The 15,234-nt window shown below is 38.9% G+C and overlaps 1 protein-coding gene across 1 annotated transcript in view; it reads left to right on the top strand.

Annotated features, from left to right (window-relative positions):
- Nucleotides 1-15,234, top strand: part of KIF13B (kinesin family member 13B) — a 115,484-nt gene that overhangs the window by 35,116 nt on the left and 65,134 nt on the right. The window contains exons 3-10 of the mRNA XM_026846379.1: nt 4,775-4,787; nt 6,863-6,923; nt 8,669-8,761; nt 9,409-9,589; nt 9,995-10,082; nt 11,380-11,514; nt 13,521-13,633; nt 14,051-14,162. Coding sequence (XP_026702180.1) covers nt 4,775-4,787; nt 6,863-6,923; nt 8,669-8,761; nt 9,409-9,589; nt 9,995-10,082; nt 11,380-11,514; nt 13,521-13,633; nt 14,051-14,162 — 796 coding nt within the window. The remainder of the gene's footprint in view (nt 1-4,774; nt 4,788-6,862; nt 6,924-8,668; nt 8,762-9,408; nt 9,590-9,994; nt 10,083-11,379; nt 11,515-13,520; nt 13,634-14,050; nt 14,163-15,234) is intronic.

Below are 15,234 nucleotides of genomic sequence, written 5' to 3'. Positions count from 1 at the left end.
AGGCCATTCCCTCGGGGCCTGGCGCTGGGGCCTTGGCTCCAGAGACTCATCCCCCCTCTCTGCCCCCTCCTGGCAGGGAGTTGCCGAGGGCCAGGAGGTCTCCCCTCAGCCTCCTCTGCTCCAGACTGAACCCCCCCAGTTCCCCCAGCCGCTCCCCAGCAGACCTGTGCTCCAGACCCTGCCCCAGCTCCGTTGCCCTTCTCTGGCCACGCTCAGCTCGATACTGGGACCAGGTCTGGGACTGCTGCTGCTGTTGTGTTCCCATGTGCACTGAGTGAGAATGAGAGCAGAGTTGCAACATAGCATTTCTCTTCCAGATTTGCTTGGAAATGTGGAGCGGGTATCGTGGCTGTGCATGTCATAACAGGAATTGTGACTGTGGCGTATGAACAGTTTACCTGATACTAGATTTAAGAAGTATCAGTAACACAGTGGTTTGGACTATATCTGTACAGAGTTTAAAAAGAATAAACTTGGCACAAAACGGAGTTGTTCCTGCATCTAAAGGGTAAATTACTGTGACACGTGATGCCAACTTTACTTTTAATAAAATGTGTGTGAATACAAATTGATTTAAGGCAAACTCATCCAGAAGCATAAAGCTGTAATCTTAAGAGTGATCTCTGGTAGATACTGACACCTTTCTGCTGTCAAGCCCCAAGTAGTTTTTCACTACCAGTAGGTTTTTCTAGTTGGCTTTTTAGCTAGTTTGTAGAGTTTATGCTGAGCAGTTCCTGCTGAAGGGCATAAAATAGCACTAAACATATTGGAATTTGATATGCTTGTTTTTTCAGTGGTTATGGAAGATTGAAAGTGGAAAGCATTAAGAATTTCTGGAGATTTGCTGTGGCTTTCCTAATCTATAGTTATTGTTGGAATTGTTCCCTCTCTCCTTTTATTTTAACCTGCAAATTCTTACTATATTTTGCTATTCCAGAAGCTTCTGAAAATGGTAAAATATTACGTTTCAGTTCCATAAATCTAGTGTAGCCTTGTGCCACCGAGCAGTATCAACCAAACTTATAGTTTGGATGTTGTTGTGGTTGCTGTTGAAAAAGAACATTTCCTATGCCAAAAAAAAACCCCAACCCCCCAAAAAACCCATGGGGGGGGGAAGAAGCAGCCTGGCTTGTCAGGTCATGCCCTACAGCCTCTGAACCTCTTTTCTCTGCTTTCTGCTTCCCACCTTTCTCCTCCCGTTTGCCCCATCTGCCCATTTCTGATTAAGGCGAGAAGCAGGATGTGCTGTGACTGATTTAGAGCATGTGCTGATTTGCCACCTGGCTGCTATCTCTGAGCTGTTGGGTCAGTCAAGGAGAATAGATAAGGTCTGAGCTATCCTTGCCTCTTCCCAGTAATGTTTCACTTCTCATTTGCTGTGACGTTTTTCCCCATGGGATTTGAAAAATCTCAGATATACTTAAGGCCACTATACCTTTCCTCTCCTTCTGAACCTGGAAAGCTGGAGTAAAAAATGATCTGAGATATTAGCAAAATAGCACTTACAGCTGTGGCTGAACAGAATAGTTTATTGGGCTTGAAACATCATTTAATTATTGGAGACTATTTTTTAAAAAAAATACCCAGAAGTAATAGTGGTGTTGGACATATACTGATGGTCTCAGCTGGGAATTGCTCAGATTTTATCCGGTGTTTAAATTGTGCAGAAGATCTGTGAAACCACTAGCATTTTTATAAGAAAGCAAATGTGTCTTGGTCAAGAAGCTTATACCATGTAAGAGCTGGCATAAAAAGAAATGATTACTCAGGGTTACATGTCTTCACTCTTGAAACAGCATGTATATTCACTCAGCTGCAACAAATAAAATAGTAATAAATGTAGTTAGTTGTTTCATTCTTATCTTTCTCCTTTTTTCATTTTAGAAATCCTAGATACGTTAGATTCCTACTTCTGTTCAACATTGAGTTGAAAAAAGATAAAAGAGGGGAGTTGGCAAAGCAAACTCCTGTCAGTCTGGTTTCAAGTGAAAATATGTAGCTGAAAACATCTTAGTGACATCCTCCAGTAGATAAAAGATAAAGTTTTCCTTTCCTGGCCTGGACGTTCCTGCTGCATTTGAGATAGATGGGAATTATTGGCTGTCAGCCAAGGAATGATGGCACGTCCTGCCTGCACCTCTGAAACGGGAGCATCCTTGGGGGAAAGTGGGATAGTCCTGCAACAATCGTTTCAGTGTGAGCACCTTTCCCTCTCTGTCTTACAGACACTGGTTTCAACATGGGTTTTGGCGTGAGCAGTTTACAGGTGACACAACTATACGTAATATTTTCTGCTTTAGAACTACTTGTGATTCTCTACTATCATTGCAATTGCAAGTTGTCAATGGGGTTTTTTTCTTAATGCCAGCCTTATCCATAGGAAATGTTCTTCGCATACGTTGCTGTCATCTGTGTTTTGTTGTAGGAGATACTTCCCTGCTCTGCAGGTGATGCTGTTGCTTGCTATCTGCCTTTTCATCACCTCTGAGGCGCGCTGTAGCGATGCACAGTAACGATACTTGGGCGTGGAGCCTCCTCTAGACACCCAGTGCTTCCAGTGGGTGCTTGTAGCTAAGCAGGCTGCTGTGGGTGCCGTATCCCCGTGTGTATTCACTTCCCGTGGGTTTTGAATCAGGCTCAAAAATCTTTTCATGGGTTTCTGGGCCCAGCTATCACAGCGTGCAGCTGCAGCGCTCACAGATTCGTATGTACACAACTCTGGGTTGAACACATCTGCACCCTTCATGCTTTCCTTAGGGAAACATTTGTCTGACGTTCTCTTCTTGGTCCAAAGCACTCAGCTCTAGATAGCTGTATCCTAAATGCTGTACACTGCGTTTCTTCGGTATAAGGGCTTCCTTTTGCTCGTGTTTGGATTAAGTGAGGATGTGACACGTGTTTTTTTTGTGTTTGTGCAGCTCTTTAGAAAATGAGATACTGAAGACCTTTAGTCTGAACTAAGCTCGCTGGTTTACATAGCCTAGCATAATCCATTCTTTTAAAAATGTATATGTGATAGGACTTCTGAGATTGTATCCTTATTGCTTTAATCCAAATAATCAATAATACGTCCTGTATTGAGAGCTGGAAGGATCAACAGCATTGTCACAATATAAGCCTGCCTTGGAACTGGGGTGGAGAGGATGAGCGTAACTGCTGAATTAAGAGCAACATCACATCTCTAAGTGCTAAACTCAAACTCAGAATCCAGGTTTGCTGTTCTCTTTATATTATGACAAGAATGATCTTCCTGTGAGAACAGGAATAAGCCTGCCTTGTAAGCAGGAGCACCCCTAAAAGCCACTTAGCAGTTCCCAGTGAAATCCTTCAGCAAAATGCTCCACTAGCACTTCAGAGCCTAGGAAGCCAACACAATGTTTTTGAGTCTCTCAGAGTAATCCACATGGACTCTCTGGTGTCTTCTGTGTCTGGATCAAAGCCCTGGGGAAGGAGATTCCCTCAATACGCCTCCGTGTCTGTGACCCACCCAGGAGCAACAGAGACAGGCAAGAGTCTGTGCCAAGCGTGCTGCCAGGAGCCTTGGGAGAGCTTTTATTCAAACTTAGCCAAATGGCAGGGGAAAAGTGGGTGTGTTGTTACTGCTTACTTAAATGACCCTGCGACATGACTGTCATGGCGTAACCTTGACTTAAATAATCACCCAGTGTAGCCGGTCACACTGATGCTATCCAAAGTCACTGTCATTCCTGTTATGTCTAACAGATACGCATATTAGATCCAAGCCTGAGTAGAATGAGGGGATGGACTTGCTTAATAAATATTTTTGAGTGACAATGCTGAGAAATTACTGTTTTAAAACACACTTCTCAACCCATGTGAACAACAAGAACTCTGAGAGTGATCTTATGTGACTCCCATGTCTTTATCTCGCTCTGTTCAAAAGAAATCAGTGATGCTTGTCACAAGACTTCATTTGTTACTGATGTCAGGAGCTTCCTAATCTCATTTGGAAGGTCTAGGACAAGGAGAATAGCAGTTTTGTTGTGTGTTTGCTGTATTTCTCCAGTCTTCTGCATGTGGAAAGACTGCATAACCTGCTGTCAGGGCATTGACTGGTGCTGTGCTGCTATTTTAAAGGTCACTCCAGTAATTTTGTTCTTGTTTAAAAAAAAAACAAAAACAAAAACCCCTCCCAAAACCCCCGAACAAACTTTTAAATTATGCATGTAACAGATTGAAGGAATAGCTATTCTCTGCTCATTCTTTTAGGGAAACAAATGTTTGCTCTGCTGTCCCAGCAACCATGAGAGAATGGAGTTGGGCAAGTCCAAGGGTTGGACTCTGAAATTTCCTCTTGAATAACTCTCCTGAAGTTCCTGTTCAAGTGGCTTTGGAAATTTTTACGTTGCTTGGGTACTTTGTTTTTAAGAGACAGTGACACCCACAAGAATAGAAAGGGAGAGGTGTCACAAGAAAAAAACCAAACCTGGGAGAGAATGAGGAGAACGTGGTGGCAGCATGAGGAAAATCAGTGGCTTTGAATTTAAAATCGGCTTATTCAGAGCAGCATCTCAAATCTTACTTTTGGAAAGAGATGAGCATTGGTTTATTAAATGACTTGGGATCTGTAAGCACGGGGAGATCTGAGGAGAGAAATGAAATTTTTTAATCCAGCGTTCCAATGATGAAGTAATAATGATAGAGTAATTAAGTTAAAATCGCTATAACTAACAGTCTTCGTTTTTCTTTTGTCTTTCTTTTTCTTACCCCTGTGTGTTATCCTTTTTGCTCCTGATGCTTTGGAGAACAGTAGGACCCAACCAAAGGTAAGGGCCTTTATTGCATGTTAAATCAGTGTGTGAAAAATTATCATATCACTCATTCAGTATTGGGTTATCCAGATATTAAAAGCATTTTGAAAATGAGCTCTGTAGTTGATCAGCTGTTGAGTAAGAAACTTGAAGCATCTCCTTGCTGCAGAAGAGCACTGTACAGCCTGTGCCAAAAAATGAGTCACAGGAACAAATGAGAACATACATACTCAGCATTACAGACTGTGAATGGAAGACTGCTTGTTATTTGTGAGCTTTTAAAAGCATTTTCTGGTATTTGTGTAAAAGCAAACTCATTTTGTTGTTAATGGCTTATGATCCCGTGACTCTGTATTTGGTATGCAGATATCCTTCTCCATTCTAGCATATCAGGATTCAAGCTTTATTGTTGTGGCCATATAGCCAGTGATGTTTTCTGAAATGCTCTGAAGGCAAGGAATGTTATGATAATATGCTTAATTGTATAATAAATACAAAGAACCAAAAACCCCTTAATTTTAAATGAACAGGCTGTTTTCTCAGAGAACGTAAAATAACCACTTTTATCTTTTGATGCTGGGACATTAATGTAGTATAGGGGGAAAAAAAAAACCAACTGTATTTTTGAACGTAAGTTATTTAAATTTCACAGGTTTCACTACACTAAACATTTTCAAAAATGTAGGTAGTAAGTTTGGATGTGTTGGTAGTATGGATTTTTGAATCTTGGATAATTTTTCTAATTATTTTAGTTAGTATAAATACTTGAGGAAGACTTGCTTTATTGCTCCACGAGTCCTTAAATCAGATTCCATGATATGTTCTATTAAGAAATGCTATAACTGAGGTAATTCACTGAAGACTCAGTATTTCTTTTCAGGATTTTCTCATTATTAATATTGATATGATGCCACATCTTTTATTCCTACAGTCTTTACTAGTTAAGAAATGTTGAGTTTGATTACCTACACAGGTGCTAGTTCATGGTTAGTGCCTTTAGCATATAAACAACAGACTTCATTGAAATGGAACATGAGAATGTGTCAACAAATAAAATGAAAGTTTCAAAAGCAATGGAGCGAGGGTTCAGAAGGTGGATGTGAGATGCTGGCATGATGTGCTTGCTCTGTCAGAGTGGTCTGAGGGATTGCAGACGTTGGCTACATAACAATACAGAACATCTCAAGGGGAAAGAGCAGCCTTCATTAAGCTTTAAGGGAAAAGAAAGCAGCCAAAGAGCAACACAGTATACTTCCCTTTTCTTCCATCCTACAGAGTAAATTTTACCTGTGTGAATGTAGGTCAGATATTATCCTGATTTTTTTTTTTTCTTCTTACAAATACGTATCCAGGGGAGTTGTTTTTACAAATGCCTGGTTTTGCAGCCTGCCATCCCAAAGTACGCCCAGTCTTATTGGAGATCAGATTTTATGATGAAAGGTGCCCGCGGACCTTTAAATGAATTTACCACAAAATTGAAACTTTTCTATTTAAAAAGATTATAGTGCTACTCTTATGATAAAACTCAGTTGCTCTGTATTGTTCTTTGCAAGTATTAGACTTTGCTGATCGCTGCTTCTGTATGTAAGTAGTCTATAAATACATCCTCCTCCTGTACAGAAGGAGGTTCCTACCCTAAGGCACGTCTTAATTTATGCAGACAAGAGACACAGGGAGATGGTGGGCAGCAACAGCCAGGGGACATCTGTCAGTTTGCAAAATAGGGAGTCTTCTGAAAAACTGATTGCAAGGATGAGTTTAAAGGACAATAAGGAGAGCTCCTTGACATCCACTCAGTTGCTACACGGAGAGCTTTTGGAGAGCATGAAATAGAATTCACACCATAGAAAGGAAGAAATAAAACCAAGGAACAAATAAAAGCAAGGAAGAGGCTTGTATATAGGAAGGTGGTGTGTTCATTTAGGCTTCAAAGTCACAGAAAATCAGTAATTCAGTGGGAATGTGTATTATGTTCAGAATGGCCCCGAGGAGTGTGATGCTGGCCAACATCATACAGCACTGTCAAAAATGGGATAACATGTTTGATTTGGCAACGGTTTTTATAAGATGTCCTGGTTATTTTCCTACAGGTGTTTGCCTACGATCACTGCTTTTGGTCTATGGATGAATCTGTCAAAGAAAAATATGCAGGTAATGTTTCCTGTAGCTTTGTGCTTGTTGTCTCCAGGTGTGAATAATCTCATTAAAATACAGTATTTGCTGCAGGCCACATGCCATATGGGACAAAGTGCCTTCCCCTGTATGTCTGCTGGTTGTCAGAAGAAAAAGGAAAACCTTCAGGCATTCCTGTTTCTCTTCTCTAAAGATAACAGCAATAGGCATTGCTACTTGTTTGCAGTGTAGGAAATTGAGAAATCCATCACAACAATGGGTTATATTTACATCTTCATTTAAAATACCGTTCCAAGTCCATGATTTTAAAAACATCAGATCTGTTTCTTTTCAGGATTTGAGGAACATTGCTATATGTAATTTTATGTTTCACAGTGCTGATGGGAGTTTGGCATTACATTTAATATTAATTAATTGAGTATTAACAAAAGCCTAGTTTGATATAGGAGTATGTGAATTCATATGATCTGGTGAGAATGTGTAATGTATTTTAATTAAATACATTACAACAAAATTACAACAAAAGTTTTTTTGTGTATTATTATGACACGTTTTGGCAAATAGTTATGGTAAAACATCAAATATATTTAAACTTACCACTTGTGATCTATTCTCTTAAAACTGGGAATCAGTTAAGCTTGTTTACATTTATTTAAAAAAAAAAAATCACATTAAAAGTAAAAGATGCACATGCTTCTGGGTTTTAATTTCTCTAATAAATAACTAATGAATAGTAATTTAGTGAGGAACTGAGAAAACCGACACTTTCAGCCATAGAAATTACATAGAAAGGTAAGTTTGGGGTTTTTTTGTTTCTCAAACTAATGGAGCCTGCTGTGTCACTTACATTATGGTCTGTTATATATTGGAGTGTTTGGTCCAAAACCATTCCACCGTGCTTAGGTAGGCACAGCTATTAGTAATGGTGATGGGGAATTTTGCGTGTGTAAAATTCTGAGTGCGCTTGGATGTAAAGATAGAGACTTCAATCAATGAGAGAAAGGAAAAGCTTTCAGGAACATGAACTTATTTGAGAGGACTTTGCAGTCCATAACTTTCTGCCGTGTCTTATTCAGACTTTAGTTCCTCTGCTTGTGCAAGAAATTCTGAAAACAGAGCTTTTGTTTAAACAGATAATACCCAAATATATTAAGCATTTCTCCCTCTGCTTGGAAAAGGAGTCAAAAAGCTGTTCCTACAGATTTAATTCACTTACAAAAGTAGTGATAAACCCTGTATTTTACTAATGCACGTCTTGTTCTGTATCTCCCACATAGTTGTGATTCCTTCTCTGCAAAAATCTCCGCACAGTATTATTTAAGGTCTTAGATACAGTAAAATTATCTAGTGCTCTATAATTGCCCTAGATTAAAATCAACTGACGGCTGTTAAAATGTACAGGTTGAGTATATTTTGAGGTGGTGTCATTCACCAGTGGATTAAATTCTGCAGCTGGTAGTAGATTTTTTTGCTGATAAAACTTCTGAGTATGAACATTGCTAGGATGTTTTAAGCACGTACAGGTATATGCATGATTATCACAGCTTCTGATTTTTACAGTAGCATAAATCTGGAGCACATCTACTGGCTGAGGGTCTTGCTCTTGCAGAGGGAGCAAATACTGGATGCTAAATATGTTCTTTGGGCAACAAGAACAGGAAAACACTTATTTGCTTTTACATAATTATTGAAGAATCCAAATCAAGGGGTGGGCGGAATCTGTTGCTTTGTTATAGTGTTGGTTTATGTGTTTTATTTCTTAGGTCAAGATGTTGTTTTCAAGTGCCTTGGAGAGAATATTCTTCAGAATGCCTTTGAAGGCTATAATGCTTGCATCTTTGCCTATGGGCAAACTGGTAAGTCCCTTCTTGATGTAAGCAGAAAAATATTGTTGACGCAAAAGGTGTTACGTTCTGACTGGAGACTCTCTTTGTGGCTGTTGTGACACTGTTTCGGGAGAAGTGCCTTATATTTTAGATAAGAAATGTGTTTCTCTCCTGTAACATTAGATACGAGGTAAACAGGATGAGAAATCGCATTTTGTCTGTTGCTGCTGGCTACCCTTATTTCTCACACCTTAGATTATAATCTTTGGAATGACCATGATTGTCCTTGAGTTCAGTGCATCACCCGTATTTTCTGCCTCTGCAGTTAGAATAATCTTTAATCATAATTTTAAATGTAATGCACAAAAATGAGTATGCTTGTGTAATTGATTTTTCTTGTTGTGGCACATATATGGGTGTTAGTGGGTTGTCTTCTATAGTATGAGTCTCTACATGGAAAAAAATCTCCGTCAGTTTGAACTAAATTTCTTGGTTTACTTTTCCTTTTGATTAAATAGTCTTTAGCTAAATCGTGTTTTGGTTGCTTTAAAACAGAAAACAGCACAAATGTCTTTCACTGAAATGCCAATTTTCCTTGACCTCTTTCATTTCCTTCCCATGTTTCTCAAAGCAGGATACTTGTTGCATGCACACTAATTATAGATTTGATCACACAGGATCTGGAAAATCATACACCATGATGGGTACTGCTGACCAGCCTGGATTAATCCCTAGACTTTGCAGTGGACTCTTTGAAAGAGCACAGAAAGAGGAAAACGAAGAGCAGAGTTTCAAAGTGGAAGTATCCTACATGGAGATATACAATGAGAAAGTCAGAGATCTTCTTGACCCAAAAGGGTAAGTAATTTGTGTGTCAACAGCACTGTAATACGTTGTCATACACTTTTCCTTTCCATAACCAGCTTGCCTTAATGGATCCCGTGTCAGGTATTTGCATAGGATGGCTTTTGCTTCTTCTGATCTGTGTCCTTTCATTTTAAATCAAAATAAAGGAGTAAGACTAAAAGCTTGTAGTAAACTCACCCTAATGCTAGCTTTTATGAAGTGACAAAAATATCTGTCAGCTTTTTACTTGTAGACATATGGCTTTTTAGTCTGCGTTAAAGTCCTTGTTCTCTGCTTTGTTACGGTATTTGCGAGACCATCATGTTTGAGATCTGTCAGTGAAAAATTGACTTTCTATGAGCGTTGTCTGAACTCAGTTGTGTGCTTATAAATAACTTTTTTTTTTTCCAAAACCAGAAGCCGTCAGTCATTAAAAGTTAGAGAACACAGTGTTTACGGTCCTTACGTAGATGGCCTATCCAAACTAGCTGTTGCTAGCTACAAGGTAAGGATCGATTTTATGAAAGGCTTGTGTTGACATCCTAAACACTAGGGTACTGTCCCTTAAGCGGGGAAACATTATGAAGCTGCTCCTAATTGCCATGGCGTTAACACGGATTTTAGAGCAAGAGGGCTGCAGGGTGGTTGTATTGTCATCACCAGGGAGAACAGTGTTAAGAGCAGGAACTTGTCTTCATCCTGTTCTATTCAATAATTCTGGAAGTAATTCAACTATGTAATGAAACAGCTTTCCTCCCAAACTTAAGAATCATGATTAATTACAAAACTAGGATTTGGCAGAGACAGGCTTTCAGTACCGCGTTTTGTCACTTTTTGGCTGTCATGCAATTTGCCTAGTAATTTCACTTACCAGCAGCACACAGGCACACTGGAATTATAAACTAATGGTTGTTTAGAAGTTACATACTTGAGAACATTGCATGAAACTCGCTGGATAGTTTATGCGTTCACAAAATGCCCTGATTTTTAAGAAGCATTAACATACAGTGGGAGAAATGAGTAAATATGGGATGGAGTCTGTCATCTTAAGCAAAATGTGAAAGTGGTGCAGTCCTCCTTATTGCAGTTTCTACAGTTATTCATCTACCTCTCTCTGGTGGTTTCTGTTGACAAGACACATTGCATGCTTTTCCTTTACATCTTCCCCAGCAGCTTTGTGTAATACAGCATACAGAGTCAAAGTGGTCTGTGGTGTTCTTTTGTTTTGGTTGTGGGTTTTGTTTTTTCTTTTAGCATCATCCAGCTAGGGATTCATAAATAAAAGTTAAGCCCAAGACTCTAAAGTTTTAACTGGTTTATATTTTTTGTAAAACCCTGAAGCAGGGGAGCTGCATATTTCTCAAATGTCACAGTTTAACACATAAGGATTTTATAAGGTGTTATATGTAGGAGGAACATAATGACCTGTTCAGTGTGGTAAAACATTGAGCCTTATGTCAGCATTACAGATTTCAAGAATGAGGCTAAAATCTTAGGGTTCAAACATGAGTTGATGTTTCCTCACTTTTTTTCTTGGCTTTTGAGTATTGCTATGTGCAGCCAGGTGCATCATTTTTGTTGATTATTTAATATATGGGGAGGTAATGTCTAAATATGTATGTCACAATGTTCCAGTCTTTTAAGGGGAGATCACATTTTTTTTTTTCCTTACACTTCATTGATAAGCATTGGGAAACAGTGGGAAAATCATTGCTGTATTTTACCAAAATGAGATTGTTTTGGTAGAGAATTGAAAAGAATCTTAATGCAGATATGTTTATGGCTATGAAAATTGTATCTAGGACATCGAGTCCTTGATGTCCGAGGGCAACAAATCTCGAACAGTGGCTGCAACCAACATGAATGAGGAGAGCAGTCGGTCCCATGCAGTCTTCAAGATTATCCTCACCCACACGCTCTATGATGTACAGTCAGGGGTAAGTAAAACAAGTTTCAAGGTCCAAGTGTTAAGCTTGGATGTGTGTCCCTTGCTTTAATGTATTTCACAGACGCTTAGAAGTGTTGGTTAGGTCATTTGCTGGAGTCTCCTGCCCTTGTGCACGGGATCGGGTTAGCTGGGGCTTTGTCTGGCTAAGTCCTCATAACGCTCGGGTGCTTGTGCCCCAATGTAGGGAACTCAATTTTGATAGGTTTGTAAATGGAAACGTGTTTTTTTTCTGAAATGGAAAGCAAAACCGCAGGCCCCAAGTTGCAGCCGGCCTGCTGGAGGGTGCAGGAAAGATCTCCTAATCCTAGAATCTAAACTAAAGAAACATCTCTTTGAAGCAATGGTGTGTAGTATGGACTTGGAGCTGAAACTAAAGATGTAAAATGGAGATGAAAAGTAGAAGAAAACCTGAGTATACGTCTGGTAGTCTCCTTCAAGGGGTTATTTCATGCAAGTATATATAAATGATCAACTTGATAAACAGAAACACACAATTTTTGCTTTGTACAACATGAATATTTTTTATGTGTATATATATTAAATATCTAAAAGACGTTTTAAATAAGAAAGTGTTTTTCTTTATATTTCCTTACATATAAATATTCCTTGGAGGGAGAGGTGAAATACCTTTATGTTAATATTATTTAACCCCTCACAGAAAATGGCGATAAACTAAAATTGAAATAGATCTCCTACACCAGAACTCTTTACACTTTATTGATAGATTCTGTGCTTGGGCAATTCTTTAATGTCTTCAAAGCCTTGAAGAAATTCTGAGTGTCCACGGAGCAAATCTTAAGGCATGTATGTGCCTAAATATTGAATACAGTGTAAAGCATAATGAGCATTTGGATTTTCTCCTCCTCATTTCTCAGTCTCCACTGATCATCTTATTCAAACAATTTTTCTTGTTCTGTATTTGGATTTGTTTTCCCTTTGCACTTCAACAATCATACTCTGCTGAATTCCTTGATTTGCCATAGTTTGTCATTCTGTTTTTGCTGTGGCTGTATTGCATCCTTACCCTACACATTTTTTGTGTGGTCATGGTCAGCCTGGATGCAAGGTGGTAGTTGTGCTTGTTGGTCTCTTCTTCATCTTCCAGTGACCACTGTATGAGTTTCTGGAACAGATTTCTCTGTTTTCCCATCTGCTGGTCCTTTCAGTCCTGGAAATGACGTGTTTCAGTATGGCCTGATGATCACACTGTGTTTTGAGAGGCTTAGAGTAACATTTTTGAAAGCGTGTTGATTCTAATTATCCTGTTTGTTTAGGCCAACTGTGATACTGAGATTCTAAAGTCAGAGATGCTGCAGAAATGCGTGACGTAAGCAAGCTAACCCTCAAAGACAGGGTTAGCTCTTCAACTTCAAATTAACATGTGAAATTCATGGAGTGTTTCAGAGTGTCATTTTGGGTCAAACACGATAAAAGGATTTATAACAAAACTGGGATTGAAATGCTCACGTAGCTTGGATTGCTTTCTAGGAGGCTGTTAGCATAGGACGCTTCTGCAATTGTAATCATTCTCATAAATTATAACATGCTTCTTGTCGTGTTCATTCTCACTTTCTGAAAAACAGAGTGGAAACCTGGTATAAAGTCTTGAAATTTTTAGGAGACTGTTTCCAAAATGATAGAACAAAGACAGAACTTGTAGACCATCTGTTTGTGACTCCTTGGCCTGTACCTCCTTCTGCATACGTTTTTGCTTTAAAATTTAACTAATATACCCCATGTTTCTTTTGTCTGGAGATTTCTGAGATGTCTTGAAGATATGTGTATATTATTTCACTTCAGATCCTCCTGTTGTTTCTGGAGCAGCAACGAGTGAGTTATCACAGAACATTGTTCAAGTACTATGACTTTGAAAGCTGTTGGAACAGCTGTAGAGAGTCAACACCAAGAAATGAAGCTTGATTCTTGTTTGAAAATATGTCAAACTGTGTAACTTAGAGTGAACTAACAGTAGCTGTTCTCTGGTTCCTTTTACAGACATCAGGTGAGAAGGTGGGCAAGCTGAGTCTGGTGGACTTAGCAGGGAGTGAAAGGGCAACTAAGACTGGTGCTGCAGGAGACAGGTTGAAAGAAGGAAGCAACATTAACAAGTAAGACTGATGATTTCTTTTCCTTTTTCCATCAGTACAATCATGACTGCTAACTACAGCATAGTTGTAAAATAGGATAAAGTCAATATAAGCTCTTGTAGCCAGTTCTCTTCTTCCCTTCTGTATACTTCTCTGACATACAGAACTCTTAGATGTTTGAATGGGATCTCTGCCTACTTAAAATGATTGGCATTTTTCATTCTGTATGTGTTCCTGCAACTACCACAAAATTGCATTATGAAGACATGATTATTAAGGCTGAAAACAAGGAGTAGGGCTTCTGTGAGGGGAAAAATGATCAAAACTGTACTAGGAACTTATTCCTCAGACCTCATTTCTGGAGAGAAAATGATTGTCTACATATGCATTTGACTTATGAATATTTACACTTGTTAACGGATTGTGTTCTCTGTGCAGATCCCTCACGACTCTTGGGCTGGTTATTTCTGCCCTGGCAGATCAGGCTGCTGGCAAGAATAAAAACAAATTTGTTCCTTATCGTGATTCTGTGCTCACTTGGTTACTTAAAGTAAGTACTCTGATCTTGTTTTTTTAAAGAGAAACAAAATGGAGAAATAGGGGATAAGAGTCTCATTCAGTTAAATAAAATACTGTTCTTTTGCCTCATTTTCTGATTTTGATATGAACCTTAATTGTCTTTGGAAAATTACCTGGCTGTAAGCCATTAGTATCTCTACAGACTAAATATGCTCCCTGTCTTCTGCTGACCTGTAATGGCCTAAAGGATAAGGAGCTTAAAAAAAAAAAAGGGCATTATCTTTCATGGGTCAGTTTACACCTTCACACACTTCCTTGGGGCTCATTTGATTTGGGCTATTGCCACATGCAGCTGAATTGTACATACTGGCAGGTTAGCTTTGAAGATTTCTATTAAGATCATTGCCTTTTCATAATTGTTTAATATATTTGATAATGTACTCTACTTTTGTCAGCAGAGTATAATTGCAGAGCATTATCCCAGTTACAGTCTGAGGAATAGGTCAGAAGACTTTATAGATCACATTCATGTGAAATGAGCAGTTCACTTATTTTCTGTATTGCATAGGACAGAAATGTGCTATTATTTTTTGGGAAGAAGAGAGCGTATCATGATGGCACTTGGATGAAGATCTGTAAGGTCTAAATCAAAAAGTAAATTGTTAAACATGAATTTTGTGTGTGTTGAATTAAAAGGCAGGCTTTTGTTTTTGTTTTTCTTTCCACTTCCTAGATACAGTGGCCGTAAGGCATGGTAGCCTGAAGACTAAAAGTCTTGGAAGTGCAAGCTTGATTTTAAGTGTAGTCGTCATCTAGATTTCTCCCCTTCTCTGCATGAGTGGCAAGCACAAATGTAGCTACTTCTATCTGTAAAAAGCTTGCCTGCTAGTAAAGGTGGCTTGTCTGTCTTTTTCTTATCTCGCCTGGTACAGTTTGAGTGGTCTTAGTTGACTTGGCTTTTGAAGGATTATTAAATTAGGTGTCATTTGTTAGATAACTTCAGTTTCTTTTTTGTAACCTGTCATTCTGTTAAAATTTTTCTTACATTGGATTGCCAGGATGTTTCAAAACCATGTCTCAGAAATACTAACTTACCAAGTTTC

This window comes from Athene cunicularia, assembly GCF_003259725.1.
Source record: "Athene cunicularia isolate RWA chromosome 3 unlocalized genomic scaffold, athCun1 chr3_part1, whole genome shotgun sequence".
Classification (NCBI taxonomy): domain Eukaryota; kingdom Metazoa; phylum Chordata; class Aves; order Strigiformes; family Strigidae; genus Athene; species Athene cunicularia.
Note: the sequence above shows the minus strand (reverse complement) of the source record. Positions and strands in the feature narration are given on the sequence as shown.